This window comes from Enhydra lutris, unplaced genomic scaffold (genome assembly GCF_002288905.1).
Source record: "Enhydra lutris kenyoni isolate GAN:26980312 unplaced genomic scaffold, ASM228890v2 scaffoldscaffold1, whole genome shotgun sequence".
Taxonomy (NCBI): domain Eukaryota; kingdom Metazoa; phylum Chordata; class Mammalia; order Carnivora; family Mustelidae; genus Enhydra; species Enhydra lutris.
In genome coordinates, this window is record NW_019154085.1 from 82,766,512 (window position 1) to 82,790,537 (window position 24,026).

Below are 24,026 nucleotides of genomic sequence, written 5' to 3' on the forward strand. Positions count from 1 at the left end.
TTTTTATTAATCACATATATTATTATATTCTATTGTAAATGCCTACTGTGTTTTTTTTTTTTTTAAGATTTTATTTATTTATTTGACAGAGAGAGCGAAAGCCAGAGAGGGGACACAAGCAGGGGCAGTGGGAGAGGGAGAAGCAGGCTTCCCGCTGAGCAAGGAGCCTGATGTGGGGCACAATCCCAGGACCCTGGAATCATGACCTGCACCAAAGGCAGACACTTAACAACTTAGCCACTCAAGCACCCCTGTGTTTTCTTTCTTTAATATTTATTTATTTTGAGAGAGAGAGAGAGAGAGAGAGAGAGAGAGAGAGACACGGAGGGAAAAAGCAAAGGGGGGGGGGACTATGTGCAGAGGGAGAGACAGAATCTTAAGCAGGCTCCACGCCCAGCACCAAGCCCAACACAGGTCAGAGATCATGATCTGAGCTGAAACCAAGAGTCAGATGCTCATCCAATTGAGCCAACCAGATGCCTCCCTATTTTGTTTTCTCCATCTGTAGATCAGTTTAGGAGAATCTACATCTTATTTAATGGAGAAACACTATAGGCAGTCACACTGAAGAAGGAAGCAAAACAAAGATGCACATTATCTTCACTATTCAACGTGGAATGGAAATTTTAAATAAGGGAAGGCAATTAGAAGCAAACTACTTGGAAAAGCAGAGGTAAATTACCTCTGTAAGCAAACGATATGGTATCTGTATAATAACTCAAGAGAATCAATGCAAAAACAAGAACAATCAGGTAACTTAAAGTAGGATATAAAGTTAACATATAAAAAGTTTTTTGAAATACAAACAATAACAAGCTATAAAGTATAATGGGGAAAAAAGGTGACATTTACAATAGTAACCAAGTGATAAAATTATCCTAGAAATAAGCTTAACCAAAAACAAGCTTAACCAAAAGCAAAGCAAATGGAAGAAAATGCTCCTGAAAAATAAATATAAGCAGACTTCAACAAATGAAGAGACAAACTATGTTCTTGAATAAGAAGTCAACATCACAAAGATGTCAATTTTCTATAAGTTAATTTATAAATGTATGGTAAATGCCAATAAAAGCTCCAATATTTTCTTCCTCGAGCTAGACAAAATATATAAAGTTCATATGTAAAAATAAACAAGCAACAATAGTAAGGAAAACTCTGAAAAAGGAGAGCAGTAGAATGGGAGAAGTAACTAACCTCACCATAAACTTTTAAAATTTATAAATATATGATAAAACAATGAAAGGATTAGAACAGTAAATCTTCAAAAAATTTTAAAAATAAAACAGTAAATCTTCAATGAAACAAAACAGAAAATTAAAAAATAAATCCAAATGCCTAAGGAATTTCAAAGATGATGAAAGTGGCATCTCAAACCAGGAAGAAAATATTTTTTTAAAAAATGCTGTTTGGACAACTGGACATCCATTTAGATGAGGAAAAAAAAAAATGGACCTATATACAGAGCCATGTGAACCAGAACAAACTACACAAGTTCTACAAGAAAACAAGGTAATAACCTGAGAGAGGAGGCAAAAAATTAAAAAATAAAAAATTGAAGCATTTTTTTTTTTATTAAGAACTAAAAACTCTGGCTACATAACAACCAATATTCATCAAAAGGGAACTGATTAATTACCATAAATAGATACAATGAAATACAACCTAGATATAGTATCAATAAATTAAAATCAATGCCTATCCCACCAGCATTTTTTAAACAACTGTATTTACGCTTTAAATTCCCTTGTTTTGGGGAATCACTATTCCTTCCTTCCAAACTCTCTTTACACTAATGATTAAAATGCAAACCGCAATCCTGGTATACCATCCAACTCTCAGCCTACACTGTCTACAGCTAATCCAGTAATGGCCAAGATGATTCAGGCTGGGCCAGTCTTTCCACAGATTTTTCAATCTGAAAGGGACAGGTTAAAAACCAAATGTTTCTTTCTCTCACACACACACACACACACACACACACACACACTCCCCTATATATATATGTATCTATAAATATCCAAGTACAGAAGGGGAAAAGGAAGAAAGTACATCCACCTAAGGGTCAACCACGGGTATCTCAGAATGGCAGAACTGGAAGGAATCTGTATTTCCCTCTTTATAAATTTTTGGTATATTCTGAATTTTTTACAAATCAGCATATAAAGGACATTATAATTAAAAGGTCTGTATTTTCAAAAACATAAAACAAGGTGGATGTTTTGGGGTTTTACTTTTCCAATCTACAGAAATACTAGCTACCTTAAGATATGTTCAAATGGCTAAGCACATCTCCAATGATCATTCTGTACTGCTTTACCACTCCACAGAACGAATACCTACCTTCCTATGCCACTGTTCTAAATACAAACCGACAGTAATAAAGGCAAACAATATCTAAATATTAATTCTGTGCTTAAAATAATTCTTCTTATATTCAATATACTTATATTCCTCAGTGACATGCTCCCATGTAAAAATTCTGCATTTCACAACAATGTAAATTCAGTATAAAGTTTTTTAAATGCCTTAGAATCCTCAGAAAATTTAGAACTTTGTGATTCAAGTGCAATGAGGATTAATAATGAGAGAAATAATCTGTATTATCTCCTAAAACGTAATTCTTAACCTCCTTCAGGTCATTTACTTCATTAATAATCTGATGATGAGGGGAATAATCAGGAGACATACATATATAACTGGTTAAAAAAGAAAAAAAGTCAGTAAGTTCACAGACCCCATTAAGTCTATCTCAGTACCAGAGACTTCAATTAAGAATCCCTGATATAAAATTAAGACTTAATTGAAATCCCCTAATCCACAAGGCATCCAAATTGTCTTGTCACAAATCTGCTGAAAATACATAACTAGAAATCACATTTCCAGTTGCATTGGCTTTATAACTAGCCTAGTCTCCACTCTGCTGCCTTTGCTGCGGCTGCTCCTGATGCCGCCACCACCACCAACTTCTGCACCCATGCGATGCTCTCCACAATCCAGTCAGTGAGATTTTACAAATACAAACCCAATGATGTACCCTCCAAAACCACAGCTCCCTATTATCAAGATTAAACCCATATTCTCTAAATGAGGGAAATTACATATATATAGTTTAATATCACTTGCTACCTATCACTGCATAACTAGTAAGTAATATATAACATGTTGCTGAATCAGAACACTGTTTTTCACACTGTGTTTTGAATTTCTAGTGAATCATAAAATCAGTAAGCAGCTCGTTGAACAAAATAGAAATGGGAAGGGGGAAACATATGTATAACCAATCCTCATTACTCTCAAATTCTGTGTTTACAGATTCACCTCACAAAAATCTGTGACCCCCAAATCACTATGTGCAGTACTTTCCACAGTCATTCAAAGAATGTACAGAGCTGCATTTGAGTCACCCTAGTCATCTGTTCCCAACTGGAGGTCAAACAAGGTGACACTCTTTGTTTCAGCTCTCACACTGTAAACAAGTGTACTTCTAATGTCCTTTTTAGTGCCACTTTTTCGCATTTTTGTGGGTTTTTTGTTGATGTCATTGTTTATAGGCTCCCCAAGTGCTGAAGTGCTGTCTAGTGTTCCTAAGCACAAGAAGGCTGTGATGCACCTTACAGAGAAAATATTTGTGGGTTTTTTTTTTTTTTTAATTTATTTGACAGACAGAGATTACGAGTAGGCAGAGAGGCAGGCAGAGAGAGAGGGGGAAGCAGGCTCCCCGCCAAGCAGAGAGCCCAATGCGGGGCTCGATCCCAGGACCCTGGGATCATGACCTGAGCTGAAGGCAGAGGCTTTAACCCATCGAGCCACCCAGGCGCCCCAAGAAAATACGTGTGTTAAGACAAGCTTCATTCAGGCACAAGTTAGAGTGCTGCTGGCTGTTGAGTTCAATGCCTAGAATCAACAATATATGTTAAATAAAGTATCTTTAAAACGGAAACATACATAAAACAAGATTATGCATTGATTTGGTTGATAAAAATATTGTGACCAGAGGTTCACAGGATTCCAGCCCTGTATCTCCTTTAGGAGCAGTGGTTCAGTAGTCCCTAATTCACTGTTCATGGCAACTTTACAGAACATAACTATGGGGGGAAAAAGTCAACTGTTCATTTGCGTGGGTGTGCGTTGTGTCAAGCTGAACTTTATTTCAGTTATACATATACAAAATGAATCAATTTAAAAAAGCTTAAAAGCTCAAGAATTAATCAGAGCAGAGAGAAATACCTCTGACAGGAGTGGTAAAATGGCAAGGTAGATAGGCCAGGGACATGGGCACACACACTAACCCCTTTTTCTACCTAGAATCAAAATCACCCATCAATTGTGATTCCGTTGCTAAATCTGGGGTAAGGTCTACACATCTACTTTACAGAAGCATCCCAGATTATTCTATGTGGTCAAGATGAGAACTGCTATTCTCCCTCCTAAATTGGTAGTTTTCAAAGGCTGTCCAGTGGGACAGGCATCATGAGGAACATGCTAAAAATACAGATTCCCAGGCCCCATTCCAAACCCACTACAAACTACAATTATCAGAATGGAGCCCAGTGATCAGTGTTTTTAACAAGCCCTCCAGGTGATTCTGATGCATGACAAAGTTTGAGAATCACTGACCTAAATCTTTTGTTACTTCTTTAGGAGGTATTCTGAAAGCCCTGATGAACTAACTCTAAGTTGGCTGAGCTGATACATCAAACAAAGCTGAAAAAGAACTACTACTGATTGAAGCACCGATAATGTATAGAAAATCATTTAAGTACTTTATGGAAAGTGTCTTCTGTGCTTTAAATCAAAATAAATAAAATCTTTGCATATTACTTGTATAATAATGAAGCAGCACTATTTCTTTAGGTCATCCTCCATATCACAAAGTTTCTTTTCCCAGAGCTCTTCAAACAGGAATTGCTGTTTTTTTTTTTTTTTTTTTTTTTTTTTTTAAAGAGAGTGGGGATAGGGAAGGGGAGATGGAAAGAGAGAATCTTGAGCATCAGCATGGAGCCTGTTGGGGCACTCCATCTCATAACCCTGAGGTCATGACCTTAGCCAAAACCAGTAGTCAGATGCTTAGCCAAATGAGCCACCCAGGCACACCTCTTAACACAAGTTTGCCTACCCTAAAAGGTGACTCTACACTAGATCACAATTCCTCAACCCTCTAACAATTTTGTGGGGCATCACACGCTGTCCAACATGAAAAGTAATGACATGCACCTAAAAAAACCTCATGGCTTCCTGGCATACGAAATAACTTCAAAACTAATTTGTAAAAAATAATTCAGTAGCATCTTATACTCAATTAGCTGTTGCATGAACTCAAACATACTCTTGTTCAAATCATGTCCCTTTGTGACACAAATTTCCAGAATATCATTTCTATCTTCTACCTAACACATTAAACTTTATACAGAGTCATCCACGTATAACTCTTTTCTATGGGACTATAAACTGCCTGAAGGCAGGTACATCTTATCCCTTTCTGTAATCTGAAGTACACAGCAGGTGTTGTTTATTCCACCAGCAAATATTTACTGAATAACTACCATATGTCATTCACTGTACCAGATGATAGATACAAAAGTACAGACATGGCCCATGTATTCATGGATATGTATGCTGGATGAATAAGCACGCACTTCAATGAAAGTTTTAAAGAGTACAATCTGTATGAAAGATCCAGCTTACCAACATGATAACCAGAAATAAACTGCTTTCTTCAAAACAGTAGACTACTGTCGCTCTTCTGACCAAAACTTCTATTTAAGGCCATGAACAACTCAGAGAGAAAATACACTGACAAGCCACTTAATCGTTAATCTGACTTTAAAATATTTACCTTGTATATAAGAAAATAAACAGAAGTCCTATGTATAACGCAAGGCTTACAGACAGCCAAACTGCCACATAGGGATAAAAGATTAAGGATTCATATCCAAACTTTAAAATGATTCAACCAGAAAGCTACAATTTGCCAATTCCCAATTCCTCAGAGACTTTAAAGGAAAAAAATTTAAAATCAAAATTACCTGACTTGATGATGCTAGATTAAGAAACTAACTCTAAGATAGCATATTATAAAATACAGGAAATATTTGCCTTCATGTAGTAAAAAGCATTTGTTCACAAGTTTTTTAGGATAAACATACACGATACTAACAATAGATGCCTCGGTAGAGTGTCTGGGGATTGTGGGGAAGGAAGGACAACTTACTTTTCATGTATCAATTTGTGCTATTAAGTTTTTATATTTAAATCATGTGGGTCTATTATTTTTCAATGTAAAAAAACCTAGCAAATGCCTTAAACATGAAGGTAACATATTGTTTATAGTAGCATCTCCTTTATAATAATGGAAATAAAATCTTTAGCCTGACCATATATATTTGGGGCAAAGATGACACAGGAATAGGATTGCCACTTGGGCCAAAGAAAATCTTGAGATGTTCTGAACCTCAAGTCACAGAACCCCCAAAAAGAATGGAGGGGTCCATAAACTTGGGTGAGAAAATAATCATTTCTCTAATTCCACTAACTTCTACCAAATTTAACATTTCCTTCAATTACTAATGTCAGCAAAAGGCAAAATAGTAGTACTGGTAACATTAGGACTAGCAACACAACAGAAATCACAGATCATTTCATTGTCATATTAACAGTGGTTGCACTTGTTGAAATATTATTTATACTTATCACTACTTCAAATTAGACTCAACTCTAGAGCCTGTCAGTATGTTAATAAGGCATGTAAATCACAAATTGTTTTAATATTTTGATAACCTTCAATATAACTGGTTTATATGATTTTATTTTATGCATTTAAAACATCATTCTGATTCAGGCCCTCTGCCCATTTTTTTTTATTCTTTCTGGAACTGAGCTGTGTAAGTTCTTTATATATTTTGGATACTAACCCTCTACTGGATATGTCATTTGGACATATCTTCTCCCATTCAGTATATTGTCTTGTCATTTTGCTGATGATCTCTTGAGCTGTACAAAAGCTTTTCATTTTGGTGTAGTCTCAATAGTTTATTTTTGTTTTTGTTTCCCTTGCCTCAGGAGACATATGTAGAAAATTGTTTCTATCACCCATGTCAGGGACATTATTACTGCTTATGTTTTCTTCTGGGAGTTTTAAGTCTCACATTTAGGTCTTCAATCTATTCTGAGTTTATTTTTGTATATGGTACAAGGAAATGCTCCAGTTTTCCCACTGTATATTCTTGCCTCCTTTGTCGTAGATTAGTTGACCATACAAGCACAGGTTTACTTCTGGGGTTTCTATTTTATTCCATTGATCTATGTGTCTATTTTTATATCTGTACCATACTGTTTCAATTACTACAGTTTTGTAGTATTATATCTTGAAGGCTGGGATTATGATGCCTCCACCTTTGCTCTTCTTTCTCAAGACTTCTTTAGCTATTCAAGGTTTTTCTGGTTCCATACAAATGTTAGCATTATTTGTTCTAATTCTGTGAAAAATACTATTGGTATTTTGATAGAGACTGCATTAAATTTGCACATGGCTTTGGGTAGTGTTAACTTTTTTTTCTTTTTTTTTAAGTTGACTCCACTTCTGCTGTGGAGCCCAACGCAGGGCTTGAACTCATGATCCTGAGATCAAGTGACCCTGAGATTAAGACCTGAATGAGCTGAAATCAAGAGTCAGATGCTTAACCAACTGAGCCACCCAGACACCTCAGTCGTACAAAACATTTTAACAACATTAGTTCTTCCAACCCATCAGCACAGAATACCTTTTCCTTGTTTGTGTCACCTTTAATTTCTCTCATTATTGTTTTATAGTTCTCAGAGTACAGGTCTTTCACCTCCTTGGTTAAGATTATTCCTAGGTATCTTATTCTTTTTGGCACAACAGACATTTTTCCAAATACATACAAATGGCCAAAGACACACGAAAAGATGTTCAACATCATTATTCATCAGGGAAATGCCAGTCAAAACCACAATGAGATATTACCTTACACCAATCAGAATGGCTACAATCAAAAAGACAAGAAATAACAAGTGCTGGTGAGAGTACAGAGAGAAAGGAACCCCTATGCACTGTTGGTGGGAATGTAAATAGGGGTAGTCACAGTGGAAAAGAGTAGCAAAAAAAAATAAAGTAGAACTACCATATGATTCAGTAATTCCCCTCCTGGGTATTTACACAAAGAAAACAAAACCACTAATTTAAAAAGATACATGCACCTCTGTGTTTACTGCAGCTTTATTTACAAGCCAATATCCAAGATACGGAAGCAACCCAAGTGTCCATAAGTAGATGAACAGAGCTTGGCAGGAAGGCTTCCTCCCTCTTCCACTCCTCCTCCTTGTGTTCCCTCTCATTGTGTCTCTCTCTGTCAAATGAATAAATAAAGTCTTAAAAAAAAAAAGGGGGGGGATCTTGGGACGCCTGGGTGGCTCAGTTGGTTAAGCAGCTGCCTTCAGCTCAGGTCATGATCCCAGTGTCCTGGGATCGAGTCCCACATCGGGCTCCTTGCTCATCAGGGAGCCTGCTTCTCCCTCTGCCTCTGCCTGCCATTCTGTCTGCCTGTGCTTGCTCTCTCTCCCTCTCTCTCTCTCTGACAAATAAATAAAATAAAAAAAAAAAAATCTTAAAAAAAAAAAAAGGGATCTTGCCATTTTTGCAACATCCTGGGTAGACTTAGAAAGTATAATGCTAAGTCAAATAAGTTAGACATAGACAAATACTATCTGATTTCACTCATGTGGAATTTGAGAAACAAAACAAATGAACAAAGAAAAAAAGGGACAAACAAAACAAACAAAAAACCCAGACTCCTAAATACAGAGAACAAACTGATGGTTGCAGCGGGGAGGGCAAAGGTAGAAAGGGAAATAAAGGGGATTAAGAGTACACTTATCTTGATGAGCACAGAGGAATGTATACAATTGCTGAACCACTATATTGTATACCTGAAACTAATGTAACAATGTATGTTAATTATACTTAAAAAAAAAAAAATCATTTCGAGTTTTACCAGACTGCAAAGTCCAAGTCACAAAAGGTTAAGTAAGGAGCCTTAGAAAATGGTTCTTAAATCAGATGCAACAGTCCCCATTTGGAAATTAAAGGAGAAATTTTGGGGGGTTATGCCAATTGGAATGCTACCAGAAATTAGCAGGCAGGGTATCAATAAACTTCTTGCTATGCCTGTGACAGTCTCATACATCCAACAAACTGCCAAAAACGTGTGAGTCAAGAAACACCTCAAGGATCAAACAAATGGCAAGAATACCCTCCTCAGTACCATGCTTTCCAAAGTTTCTAAACTTAAATGTTTATCCCGGAGTGCACTGGTTTATTAGAACATCTCTGTTCGGGGCACCTGGGTGGCTCAGTGAGTTAAGCCTCTGCCTTCGGCTCAGGTCATGATCTCAGGGTCCTGGGATCGAGCCCTGCATTGGGCTCTCTGCTCCGCAGGCAGCCTGCTTCCTCCCCTCTCTGCCTGCTGCTCTGCCTACTTATAATCTCTCTCTCTCTGTTAAATAAATAAATTAAATCTTTAAAAAAAAAAAAAAAGACCATCTCTCTTCATTTAATTCTCTAGTGTATACCACCTACTGAACAGATTTCTATCACTAAAATTGACTTTCCCCCATGACCAACTAAATAATCCAAGAAAAAAAAAAATCACTTCTAAAAACAAATACAATATTTATCAATTATTCAGGAGTCAAGTATTACTCTGAGGATTAGCTAAAGAGTCAATTTTCTTTGTTGTTAATTTTCAAAGTCTTTAATTTTTTTAAAATCATTTTGACTGTTAAATGCTCTGTCAGAAAGAGAGATAGGAGGAAAATGTACATATCAATTTGCTAAAGTTTGACAACTATAAAAATATATGTAGGGGCACCTGGGTGGCTCAGGGGATTAAAGCCTCTGCCTTTGGCTCAGGTCATGGTCCCAGGGTCCTGGGATTGAGCCCCACATCAGGCTCTCTGCTCGACGGGGAGCCTGTTTCCTCCTCTCTCTCTGCCTATCTCCTCTGCGTACTTGTAATCTCTGTCTGTCAAATAAATAAATAAAAATCTTTAAAAATATATGTAATTGACTGAAGAAAAAAATATGAAACTATACCTCAAAATAACATATGGAAATACTCTGTATCTTTTACTTTTCCATATTCCTTCATATTATCCTGTACAACTGAAAACTATCATTAATAATAAAAAAAATAGCAGTTGCCTGTATAAGACACTGACTTAAGTCTATTAAAAAAGTTAATCTTTCAGATTATCTTTTGAGATACTCCTCATTAAACAGATGAAGCAAAGTGGCTCAATGAGATGAAGTAATTTATCCTGCCCAGAGGGAAAGTGGCAGAGGCCATGACTGGAACCTAAGCCACAATTCTAAAGTACTAACTTCATCAAATTAGCACTACAAGTAAGAGCTGCTTGTGGACTCCCCAACCAATAACCTCATATCCTTTGTCTATACTCCTCTCCAAAAAAGGAAGTGAGAAAGCTGGAAGTAAAGATATGAGTTAGAGAGTTAGCAGAGAGCCTGACTCTTCCAATCTGCATTCTTCTGACTGCACAGTGACACTAGTGGGCAAGAAAAAAGAAACCAAAAAGCATATATAAAGAAGTGGTGCTAAGGAAAATCTGTAAGTGGCATCATCTTCCTCCACTTATTAATCCCACAAAGAACAGTGCTGCATGGTAGACTAGACAAACCCAAAGTTTTGTTTCACTGAAGTGTAGAGAAGGCAAAATATAAACAGGGATCAATTTTAAGATAAAATCAAATAATCAGTACGGACCTACTGTTATCTACGTTGGTCTCCTTCCTGGCTTATTCCTACCTATCATCCTTTCCTCCTCATGCTACCCCTACACATCCATTACTGTTTTTCTACCTCAACTTTACTTGTAATGAAATGAAGATGAGGAGCTGTATGTTTAATAATACAATCAAATTCAATCCCAGTGTCCAGTATATTGTCAATGCCTGTATTATAAACTTTCTATCACCTAAGTGTCTGGATAGGTATCCAGCCTATGGTGAGTAAAATGAAGACAGTATACCTTCCTTAAGGTATCTCATCTAATTGGGAAAATAAGGGTCTATCTTCTCACCCTCTCATGCATATATCCATATCCATCCATCCACACACAAATGCACACACCCCTCAAGTGAGAGTCATGGGATACCAGAAAATTAAAATAAACTTATATGGTATGGGCTAAAAAGTATGCCAAAATTCAGAACATTTACAGCAATGAGTAAGATTAGTAAAGACAGTGAAAGAAAACTTCATGAAAGCAAGGGAACTGATCACACCCAAAACATACAGAGTGGACTTCTCCACTGATCTCTAGGAAAAATCAGTATCAAATAGTAGAAAAACGTAACTGAATCTCTCAAAAAAAAAAAAAAAAAAGGACTCTAAACCAAATTAACAGCATTGTAGTAAGTACCTTTTTTAAGAGTTAAAGCTTACCTACTAGTAGCTTCCTAACATTTAGTCTCTCACTTGTTAGTTCTTTTCATCTACTTAATATTCTGGACAATATGCCTAGTAGGTAGAAATGTGGATTCACAGATGCAAGTAATTTTTAGACCCAAAGGCACTTTAAAGGTCACTCAATCCAATTCTATTTCACAAATGAGGAAACTAAGGGCCAGGAAGGTTAAATAGTATCTTTGAGGTCACACAAAATGCATCCCTTACTACTCTGAAAATTAGTATGAAAGGTATGCTTTCTTTAAAAAGATTTTGGAGACTTCTTTTATAGTCCTTAATTTAAATTTCCTTTAAAATTTGCAATACACACCTTACCATTTTATTATAAAATAGGCAAAACATTCTTACCTCATTAAAACACTTTACAAACTTAAGGTTTATAAAAACACCCTAAATGTGCAAATTCACCTTGGGTCAAACCATGGATTAAAACAATTTACGATTTTACTTCACAACTTTTGGTAATTCTGTTACATACACACTATTGTAAGTCTCTAAAGGGCAGCTACCCAGCTAAAGCCTCATTCTCAAGGGTAGCCCTTAACAGCACATAAGTACTAATCACTATCCCTGTCCCCCGTCAGACTGTCAGACTTACAGGTACATAGACACCTGAAGCAAGCCAAACCAATAATGTTCTTTAACACCAGGATCTGGGATTTGGAAATGAAAAAAATGTAACAGTGATGAGAATAATAGCTAATATTTACTGACTGCTTATTGAATGCCACCAATTGTCCCAAGTCCACCACAATTCATCTTCTCAACAACCCTATGTGATTTTACAGATCAAGTTAACCTGCCAGGGGACTCAAAACCATTTCTGTTCTGGCTCCAGAACATATACACTTAACTACTACCTCTTACCTGCTACCTTAACTATACTACTCTCAAAAGATTGTTAGTTCAGTGATGTTAATGTCACTTGCTGCTAAGGGCCCATAGCTTGCCCTGGTTCCAGGCCTTCCCAAGCCTTGACTTTTCAAAAGCCTTCTTTGGAAATCTTTGAGACAACACCCAGGAATGAAAGAAACCAGATTAGGTTTTTTGTTTCTGTTACTTGAAACTAACCTAATGATCCCACCTGTTACATATTTTTAGGCCTCGTTTTTAGAAAAATGATACTGATGAAACCTAAATTTATACCATAGATAAATCATTCCTTTACATTTTTTTAAAGAGAAATGTGTTTACAAAAGGCATTCACTTCAAAGCTTCTTTTATATCATTCCCTGAGGCAAAACCTTTTTTTAAAAAGATTTATTTATTCCTCAGAGAGAGAGGGAGAGGGGGAGAGAGAGAGAGAGAGAGAGAGAGTGCGAGCACACCACATGCGCACAAGCAGGGGGAGCAGCAGGGAGAGGGAGAAGCAGGCTCCCTGCTGAGCAAGGAGCCCCAGATCATGACCTAGGGTTGAAGCAGATGCTTAACAGACTGAGCCACCCAAGTGCCCGAGGCAAAAACTTTCAATGACTCTTCCATGTTACAGAATAATAAGTGAGATCAGTGGAAATGTAATAAACCTTAGGTATCACCTAGTTCTCTTTTTATAGATGAAGCAATACAACAGTAAAGATCAGAGCCCTAGAGTCAATCACTCATAGGGTTTGAGTTCAAATACTGTTTTGTTATGTTCTAACTCAGGCAGGGGTGACCTTGGGCAAGACACTTAAATCTCCAAAGCCTCGGTTTCTTTTGGAAAAGAGATAATACACTACTACACACCCTGTTGTTATAATGAGTTCTAAACCATCTACTGAATTTAACAAAGTACCTGGCACATACTCAACACACACTCAATAAATGGTATCTGTGATGGTAGTGATGAATGACCTGATGCTCAGAGAAGGCAGGGAACTTTCCCAGATCATCTGGCTACTAAGAACAGAAACAAAACTAGAAACAGACTTCACACTTGCAAGTCAATGCTCTTTTTTCTATACCATCCTATAATTTCCTAGATCTAACGTTCGAAACTATCTACAATCTGGTATAATTCTATCCTTTTTTCAACCTTGTTACTACCCTAACTTTTATTCATTCATTCACCAAGTATTTATTGAGGGTTTTCTTTGTTCTGAACATTTTCTAGTGTTGAAGATATAGCATAGAACAAAAGAAGGGGAAGAAAAATAAAAGCCACCTGCATATCCAAAAAAATAGGGAGAAAGAGCTAAGAGAATGACCAGATCAGAAATGACAAAGGGCTCCCCTCCTGAAGTTTCTATCAGCAGGGGATAACGGATTGAAAAGGACAGATAAAATACACATAACATGGAAGAACCTTCCTTTAGTCTACTTAACATCCCCAGAAATTGTTTTTTTGTTTTTTTGTTTTTTAAAGACTTACTTATCTGAGAAAGAAAGAGGATGTGCATGAGCATGCGGTGGGGAGGGGCAAAGAGAAGAGAAGAGAAGCTTAAGCCAACTCTGCACAGAGCACAGAGCACAGAGCCCCACACAGGGCTTGATCTCAAAACCCTGAGATCGCAACATGAGCCTAAACCAAGAGCCTAAATCAAGAGACAGACGCTTAACCAACTGTGCCACCCCGGCACCCCAACATCCACAGAAATTGCTTTAAACATTCCTTCACTCAAGTATTTGTTTCAACACACACTGTACAACCAAACCTGAAAGCCCAAGTTGTTAAATCTCTCTCCAACCCCTCTATACATTCTAATAACAATTTTCTCTCTTAACTATACTGACATTTAGATTTTTCTAATGCTCTTTGTCAGGTCAACTTAACCTGATAGTTTATGCTAACTTTCCAGATATGTTTTTGACTTCAATGACTCATTTATGTTCTCTCTAGTCAAGATCTGTATTGTATTCTTTTAATTTTAATCCTAATCCTAAAACTCCAGCGCACAGCCTTACAAATAGTTTTAGACATATTTACCTCTTTAAAATAGTTCACTAATGTCTGGGACATCGGGGTGGCTCTGCTGGTTAAGCCGCAGCCTTCAGCTCAGGCCATGATCCCAGGGTCCTGGGATAGAGTCCCACATCGGGCTCCTTGCTCCACAAGGAGCCTTCTCTCCACCTCTGCCTGCTTGTGTACGCGCTCGCTCTCTCTCTCTCTGACAAATAAATAAAGTCTTTTAAAAAAATACTTCACAAATGCCATATTTAAGTAACACCTGGCACTCAGATGATACCTGGTAAGTATTTGCTTTTGTTGAAAGAATAAATGTTAAATGTTTTTACAAGATCAATTTACAAAATTGTATTTTATATCCTCTCTAGAACCCTATCATGATCTATGAAATGTATCAGTGCCAAAAGTAACTTTGAAATGTGAGAAAGACTGAATATATTCCTACTCTATCATTGAAAATATCCCTTAAAATATTAAGAGAATACCAAAATTAGACAACTAAAACATAAAAGGAGAAAAAGTAATTCAAATCAGTCACGGTCTTTTTCTTTAAAAATAAGCAGAATCACCTGCTTCATGTAGAGTTTGGTTCAAGGTACATGTTACTACAAAAAGATATCTTACATAAACCTACATACACCTGTTAAGAATAATTAACACAAGACAAGGTATGCAGCCATACCTTATGCATAAAAAAATTCTGTATTTAAAAGAGCCTCTCACTCAAGAGAGGGGGGGAAAAAAAAAAGGCTTGGCATTTATGTATATGTTATACCAAAGTAAGAAACCAAAAAGAATTCCCCTAAGAATAATTTACCAAATTCTGCTAATGAATTTTATACACACACACACCTACACACACACCTACACACACACACACACACACACACACACACACACACAGTGTTCCACAAAAACATAGATCTTCGTACAGAAAAAAAAAAAATTAAAGGCTCATTCAACATTTAACCCACATTTAGCAAGCATATATTATGTGTCAGACAGAGTTCTGGGCAACAAAATATGCAAAAATCCTTGTCCTTACAAAGATTGCATTCTATTAGGATAAAATCTAAACAATAAAATAGGATAGTTTGCCACAAACTTCTTATATGCTTAAGATAACATAAACATTCAGATAAACACAATGGTGCCAGGACAGGGAAGCAAAGCTAACAAACTTCTAAGAAAAAAAAGAAACAGAAAATCTGAAAAGCCCAAAGCAAAAATCAGACACAGTTCAGTGACCAAAAACTACACTTAATAATTTAATATTCCAATCAAACTGATGTCATCTTTCAAAGTTCCCAAAATTATAAAAAGTAAAACATTATTTACAAAAACCGTAATGAACATGGTAACAGTTCAGAAGCTAATCTGTGGTTCTGTAAGAAGTCGATATGAAGCTTAGTGGTTATAAGAATGGTTTTTATGATATTAAAGGCAAGGGCATTCACTCGCTCTGCCAGTTACTAACAGCGAGACCCGCAGTTTCTTCATCCATAAAATAAAAACAATAAAACTCCCCAGGACTGTTACAAGGATTAAATGAAAACCAAGAACAGGAAGCAATTCAAATATCCAGATGGATGGATGAATATATTATATCAACTCACTAGAATACTATTCAGTAAAAAGGAATGGACTGATACATGTAACAAGGATGAATCTTTAATGCAGCATGCTGAGCAAAAGAAGCCTAACACAAGGGAATACGAAATCCATTTAAATGAAATTCTAGAAAAGATAATACTTATCTACAGGGAGAGAAAGCAAATCAGCAGTTGCTTTGAACTACTAGTGGAGAGGGACTGACTTGCAAAGAAGCAAAAGGGAACTTCTTGGGTGTTTGAAATGTTGTTTTATCTTGATTGTGGTGGCATTTCCTCAGGTGTACACATCTGTCAAAACTCATCAAATTCTATGCTTTAAATGAACACTTTACTGTATGTAAATTTTACCTCAAAAAAGTTGATTTTTAAAAAGGATTAAATGAAATAATAGTATGTAAAGTTCTTAACGTTATCTGAGACACTAGAAATATTAAAAAAATGTTATTATAAAAAAATATCAACTGCCACTATACAACATTCAGGTGAGGTGGCAGAATCACCGATCACCTGATCTCTCTGGCTAAGTTCTAAACAAACATATGTTTACAGTATCTGACCTAAACCAAGTGCCATGAGGGCACTTGGAGGGCAAGTTTAGAAGGGCAGACCTTAGGCAAAAGACAAACTAAGGAAAGGGAAGAGAAGATGGCTGCATGTCCAAAAGAAAATGAAGAGCTAAGAGAATGACAGAGTGCTATCAGTGCCAAACAACACCTAAATTACCTCATCTAAGTATCATCAAAATGTAACTCAAAACTGAGTCAATGACTATATAAACAAAGTCTAATAACAATCCGATAGATATGGTCCTTAATTTTACTGGCGGGGGAGGGGGGAGCAGGAATAGAAAGAGAAGTAAAATCTATGAAGGTGGTTCAAGTACAGTCAAAGGATTTTGTCAACCAAACAGCAAGGGAGTCATACTGCGGACAGTTTAGAAATGCAAAAAGCAACAATTATAAATCCACAAGCCAAAGCTTTTTGTTTTTGTTTTTTTACAAGTCTACATGATTAAAAGAAATACTTATGAAAGTAATTAGAACATGCTGATAATGGAAGCTGAATTGAAATACAATTCAACTGAAACACAAAACATTTATGAGATTTATATTTTACTGCTGCTTAGAACTGTTGATCATGGAAGAACATGTTTTTGAAGCACATATAATTCTACTGAATAACAGAAATCCTGTAAATAAGACCAGAAGAACTGAACTGGCTGTCACTCATGAAAGCACAAGTCCTTTGACTTACATGTCAACTTAAAAGATGAAAAGAAAAAAACTAACACCCCAATTGGACATTCTGGGAAGGGAAAGACTTTATACTATAAATCTTAACTGTCAGAGTTTGTTTAGTTTTGTTTTGATTTTAAGTACCTCCACCTGGAATACTGAAGAGGTAGAAAGGACAGGACAAAGAGTCAGAAGTCCGGGGTTTCAACTCTAGTTCCATAAGAAGTTGGATTTCTTCTTCCCTAAAACTGGGCAGCTGAAGCAGCGTACTGAAAATTGTCCAATATAATCTAATTTCCAATCTCTAGATGGGAAACCACAACTTCTGAAAAAGTTAATAGGGAAAGGGTTAAACATTTCTTTTTTAATACATCATTAAAAGAATAACTAAACTGCAGTTTTCTTCCTCAATTCAGATAAAATACCAAAATATATGTGGCAAACTAAGGACCTAAAGCAGTAAATATATTGCTGATCACCGTTCACAAAACGCAGCTTATCTTCTGGGGCTAAATGTTCATTCTGAACAACTTTCCTGATTTCAGTTCTTCTCAAACCAAAATAACGGGATCCAAGGAATTACATTCTTTATTGATACTTCCAGACTCATGAGCTACCTCTCCTTTTTTTATCAAAACCCATAAAATAATAAATTTAACTTTGTGGAATACAAAGTTGTGTTTTTTAAAGTTTAATTCAATTAATTCTCCTACATACTATAACTTTAATTATCATTCACATAGAAAACTGAGCTAAGGTAGAAATAAACTTTAAGAATAAAAAGAATGTTCTCATATGACTTAGATCTAAATCTACTGCAAATATTGGGTTTTCTTTTGCTTGGGGGGGTTTCATCTTATTATTTGAAAGGCTGAATATCGAATGTTCATCCTGATACTATTGCCATATTCATTTTCTACTCAAAGTGCAAGACTTTCAAGTAACCAAAGACCAAAGAAAAATGTGATTAAATCACAGCAGAAAGTAGTAATAACAGGGTAATATAATGAGGTCAGAACTGGAGCAGCCAATCAAAGGCATAAAAGCATTTCCTGCAATATTAATAGTCAAAAGAGAAAACCAATCACAGAAACCTCGAGCCTTCTTCTGACAGTCACAGAAGCAAGAGAACCAATCCACGCACATCCAGGGCTGACAATAAGGCGGGACCGCAGGTTCATTGAAGAAATTCTTGAGGGTGCAGTTACTATGAACTTCGCACGCAAGTAACACCACTCCAGAGTCATAAACACAATCAAGCCAGATAAAATTCATCCGTATGCAAAATCCCGTCAGGGAGAAAAGCACAATTTTTGCAGAAAGCAATGTATTATAAAAAAACGTAACTGTCAATTTAGATGCATTAAATCCTCAACTTCTAGAAGACCCTCCTCTTCGATGACAATTCTCGGGGACACGGCGCGGGACGGGGCAGCACCAGCAGCTCCTTGCGGAACATCCCTATTTGCTTTCTAACGCTGCGCGCCGAGCCGGCGCCTTCCTGGCCAGGCCGGCAGCGCCGTCCCTCTCGCGGCCGGGGAGCTAGCCGGTCAACGGCTCTCTACCGCTACACCCCACTGGGTAGTCGCGGCCCCCGCCCTTCGCCGCCGCAGTGCTGCACCGCCTCATCCAGCCGCACCACCGCCGGCTCGAGAGCGAGGGTTACCTTGCTAGAAGGAAGATGATTGTTTTGAACGCGTTTTACTTTCCTTAAGTCATTTTAAAAAGAACCCAATGCAAAACTAAATTTGAAAGGGGGGGGGGATCCTTCCTATCCAAAGGATCCCTCGCCCATTAATTAACCCCGCACCGGAGAAAGATTGGGGGGGAAGGAAGGAGGTAAACAGAGGCCGTACGCCAAGTGCGGCCAGAACATCCCCTGCGCCATTCCCGGCCGCCGCTTACGGCAAGGCCCCCTTACGGCAGCGTAAGCGGCGCTGCGAGCTAATCACAACACTGGGACGCAACAACATGGCGGCCGCGGGCGGGCGCTGCGCCGGCCGAGAGGGTTTACGCTACTCCGCCGGCGTAGGGTCCCATGCATTGGAGCGGCAGAGGCGCCCTCCAGCGAGCGTAAAGCGCTCTGTGAATGGCGAGGCCCGACTGACAAAGGGGAGGGGGGAGGAGGGAAGGGGGGGTAATAAACACTCGAGTCCCTACCGATTCCTCCTCCTTCTCCATCCCGGTGGGCATCTGGGGCACGGCCCGGTTGATGGAGACGCAGTCGTTGAGATCAGGCATGTCCTTGCCGCGGTAGATAGGCAGCGGTTTGGCGGCGTCCAGCGCCCGCGCTCGGAAAGAGAGTTTACTCATTGTCTCCCCGCCTTACAGGAACAGCCCGGGCGGCGGCGGCGGGGCGGGCGGGGAGGGGGGGAGGACTCCCGCCGCCTCCTCCACCTCCTTCCTCAGTGCAGCGCGGCCGGCCCGCTCCTCCTCCTCCTCCTCACTGCCCCCGGCCACAGCATGGGCGCCCACCCCGCCCGAAAACAGCCCCCCGCCGCCCGCGGCCGCTTCCACACACTAGATCCGCCGCTCGCCCGCCCGATCCGCTCCCTGCGCCATGGCCAACATGGCGGACATTACCACAGCGGCGGCGAGCGATCCCGGCAGCCCGCGCGAGAGCGCGCCCCCGCCGCGGGGACGCGCCTCGCCCTCTCCCTCCCTTCCTCCCTCCTTCCTCTCCGTTCCCCTCCCTAGCCTGCCCACCCACTCTCTCCGCGGCGCGGCCGGCCCGCGGGAGCGTGCTCAGCCTCGGGCAGCTCAGGGGAGAGGGGGCGGCGGCGGCTCTCGGCTTGCCGGCCGCGTCTAGCCCTGTGGCAGGTGCCAGGTGCGCAAGTTAACGCGCCCCTGAGCGTGCGCCTCTGCCTCCGCGGCCCCGACCCGCCGCTTGCTGGGTGCCCCGAAGGAAAGCGCTGGGCAAGACACGGCAGCGCGGAGCAGCGCGTGTCTGCAGAAGTCCGTGAGCGGGAAAGGAAGATGTCAGCCAGGGCACAACAGCCACCACCGAGCCTGTACTTAGAAAGCGCTATGTCCACGGTGCCCCGAAAGCCGGCTAATTCGCATCCTCCAATTCGCACATCCCTGGGAGGTGCGAAGGGTCCGTTCCGTCTGCCCACTTAGAGCGGCGCAGATCTGCCGGTCCGCCCGCCCCGAAAACGGTCATGCAGTCCCGGCCCTCTACCCTGCATGCTCTTCAGTACCTGGCCCAAAGAACTCTTCGCGGTAATGCATCTTCACTCATCGTCGCCCTCGCCGGGAAGATGCGAATGGCAGCAGTGAGGGTTAATGTTTGAGGCTGCCAGATGCAACAAGTGCCCTTGAACCTGTCACCCAAACTTCTTAGAGTTATTTAATGGGTGGTAGATATTTCTCAGATTTCAAAAACCGAGTTCTTAAGAGTTAAACTTATAAAAGTAAGCCAAGGCAGCACACATTTCCAAAGTGGCAAGTGTGTGTAAAACATTGGGTATTGTGGAAGAGGCAAAGAGGTTTGAAGTTCCTGCCCTCATGGAGCTTTCATGTTAATGGGATGACAGGATGGTTGGAAAGATGAGTAACAATAAGAGTCATAAGTAGTTGAAGAACTGGGCAACAGGAATGATAAATGATGGGGGGGGAATTAAAAAGTGTAAATACTCAGGGCACCTGGGTGGCTCAGTCCGTTGAGTATGGGACTCTTGATTTCTGCTGAGATCATGGTCTGAGGGCGGTGACATCCAACCCCATCTTGGCCTGCCCAACACCCCCCACTGCTGGAGTCTGCTTCGGATTCTCTTTCTCCTTCTCCCTGTCCCCCATCCTGCTTGCACACACGCACTCTCCCTCTCTCTAAAAAAAAAAAAAAAAAAAAAAAGCGTAAATACTTTACACAGTAGATGACACATGGCAGTAGAACATGATTAGTTACAAAATGAGTTGTACAGGCAATAATTGCTGTAAGACAGCAGAGAACAGATACATTACCTTAGCTTGAACTGGTTAGAGAAAGTTCTAAAGAAGAGGGGAAATGAAGTAGACTCAAACTTTAAAAGTATCAAAGCTATTGTTGACATTAACTTTGGTTAGCCAAGGGTTTCTTCTTTAGTCTTTAAGCATTACAGCTTTTGTACAAAAACCCTAGGAAAAGTGTAACACATATTATCGTTTTCTAATAATTGATAAATATTCTGTTTGGCTCAGAGAAAAATAGGTGATTGCCTGAATTCCAGAGTGAAAGAATTGGTATCTACAGTCATTTTTATTTGGCATCAAAACTCTGTCTCTTCCTCGATTACCTCTCCCTCATCTCCTTATTCCCCTCTCCCTTTTTCTACCTCTCTTTTCTCCCCACCTCCCACTTTGTGTATGGACTTCATGACACTGTCTAAATAGTCTTAACACATTTGACCCAGCAAGATATCGAGCACTATTTAGCAAGGCTTAAGTGTTTCCCATCCACTTTGTTGTTGGAAACAACGGAGGTGCTGTGACTCACTTGTAAGCAATACCTCTCTCAAGCTTATGGTCATGTCCTGCTCTGAATACTCCCCTCTGGCACAGTTCTAGTTCTCTGCAAAGAACAAGATCTTGTTGGTAGGGGGTCAACACTGTATTCAAGCCTGAAAGCGGGCAGAGGGAGTCATCCAGAGCTTTTCTCAAGTTCAGAAAGGGTAACTGTTTTTTTCAATATATTTATTGTTACTCTCTTTCAAGAAAGGAAATATTGAGTATCTATAATAGACCACACACTTCAGTAGTACTTTATGTATATTATCTCAGTTAATTGCATTCCACTTAATTCTCATTATAACCCTATGAAGAAATTTTATAGTTTTACTAATAAGGAAACAGGCTCAGACAGCCAATTTGCCGAGTCTCAACACTAATAATTCACAAACTGGTTCAAAATCCAGGTCTAGCCTGACTCGGAAACTCTTGTTTTCTCATCAGTGCCACACTGCTGTCCAAGCTCATTCAACATTCTAAAGTTGCTCTTCCAGATTACTGAGACCCTTTTAACCTGTGATTAATAGAGTCATAACCCAGAGCCTAAAGATGCAGTAGCCTTAAGCAGAGCAGGAACAACGTCTGCTCTGTTAATCACCATATCTCTAGTTCTGTACCTCACATATTGCAGGCTCCTCACATATATGTGTTGACTGATTTTCCCTGAAGAAATTTAGTGATAATGACCCCATTCCAGTCCAGCTTGGAGTTCACATGCTCTATTGTCCTGTCATCCAACCTAGGCATTGCTGACAAGATTTGCTTTTATTATGACCTACCCTGAGTTTCAGGACCAATTAAAGCAGTTCAAAGAAACTTTTTTGAAACCGGAAATGCTATTACAGTAACAGGTTTTTGCTCTAGTAGTTATTGTTTTATTGTTCTTTTTCCTTGACTATGTAACAGATTTCTTCTACAAATCTCCACTCTCTCCTTGCCCTATAGACAATGATTATAGAGCTGGTAATAAAATAGTTTGAAGCAGATAACACAGTATGCTTTGCAAGTGGGACACAGCCTGTGTATTCTTGGCTTCCAGTTCAGTCCCCAAAACAGAATGCCTCTGTTTCACATTTGGAAAATAGCTTTTATTTGTATACAAATACTATTTTTCATAAAGTTGATATCTAATCTATTTGTTAAATACCCATATACTTGTTAGAGCTAGAAACAAAGTATCTTTTCAACTTTTGAGGTAAATCCTGTTATAAAACGTTTTTATCTAAACCTGTTTCAAATGGTTGTGTAGCCTAATATCCTATTTTAATTTCCACATACAATGCACTGAGTACAGTTATCCTAAAATTGGTCTGCTTATATATGCTCTGGGCCAGTTCCAAATGGCATGCATTTAGCTAAGCAAGTATAGTATATAAATACCCAAGAATTAGAAATAGTTTTAAAACTGCTTTCTAAATGTAGTCTAGATTAGAATAAAGGTCAAATAACTGTAAGGATTGGGATTATATTCCAACTTCCATTTCCCTGTACTGCAATCAGGGCAGGCAGCTTCCAAATAATGAACAAATTACTTTTTGAGAGAAACCTCAAAACTAGTAAACACAGTCGCTATCCAACTATTTCTGAGTTTTGTAAATGTCACGTTCTTTCTAATTGGTTCCCTATTTCAGCAAACCCAATTGAAAGTTAATTGGGTTGGTATGTGAACTGCATCCCTCCCCTCCCCTAATGTTCCCAGGAATGAGCCCAGTACCAATAAAGCTTCGTTGTTTTCCATATGTAATCTGAATGTGGGGTCTGCATTCATTACAATCAACCAGAATCAACCCCCTGGTCCCAGTGCCCTTTACTGAGGCAACTCTGAATCTTTGAGACATAAGGACGGAGACTGCAACTCAAAGGTGACGTGCTAAACATCTACTATCATCTTTATATTCGCTATAGTGAAAAAAACAAGATGCTAAATAAAAATTTATGGCTGTGGCTCAGTCTCTTAGCAGCATCGCTCCTCTCAGACCTGGTTAGAATCACAGGGTGCCACCTTGTGTATAAGCTGACGATGTACTTCCCAGTTCCACAAAGGATCCAGATAGACTAAAAAATAATCAGCCCCAAAGCTCTGTATTTTATTAATCAAGGAAAAATGAAACAAACGTAATTAAAGGAAACATTTGAAAACATACAGCTTTAGAGGGTCCATGACCCTCAGTTTTGAATCACACCACAACCTGTCTCATTTGTTGCCCCACCCTGACCAGTAAACACCCACAGTGTCCCACACGTGGATTAGATTGCTGCTATTCACTCAAGCTCTTTGATGGGGACACCAGGAATGAGTAAAGCT

At 39.1% G+C, this 24,026-nt stretch overlaps 1 protein-coding gene across 2 annotated transcripts in view; it reads right to left on the reverse strand.

Moving 5' to 3' along the window:
* Positions 1-19,587, reverse strand: part of LOC111143793 (enhancer of polycomb homolog 2) — a 115,877-nt gene extending 96,290 nt beyond the window's left edge. For both annotated transcript variants that reach the window (XM_022497687.1, XM_022497678.1), the window contains exon 1: positions 19,397-19,587. In XM_022497687.1, the coding sequence (XP_022353395.1) occupies positions 19,397-19,549 (153 nt within the window). In that variant the 5' untranslated portion in view covers positions 19,550-19,587. The remainder of the gene's footprint in view (positions 1-19,396) is intronic.
* Between the last annotated feature and the right edge of the window lie 4,439 nt (positions 19,588-24,026).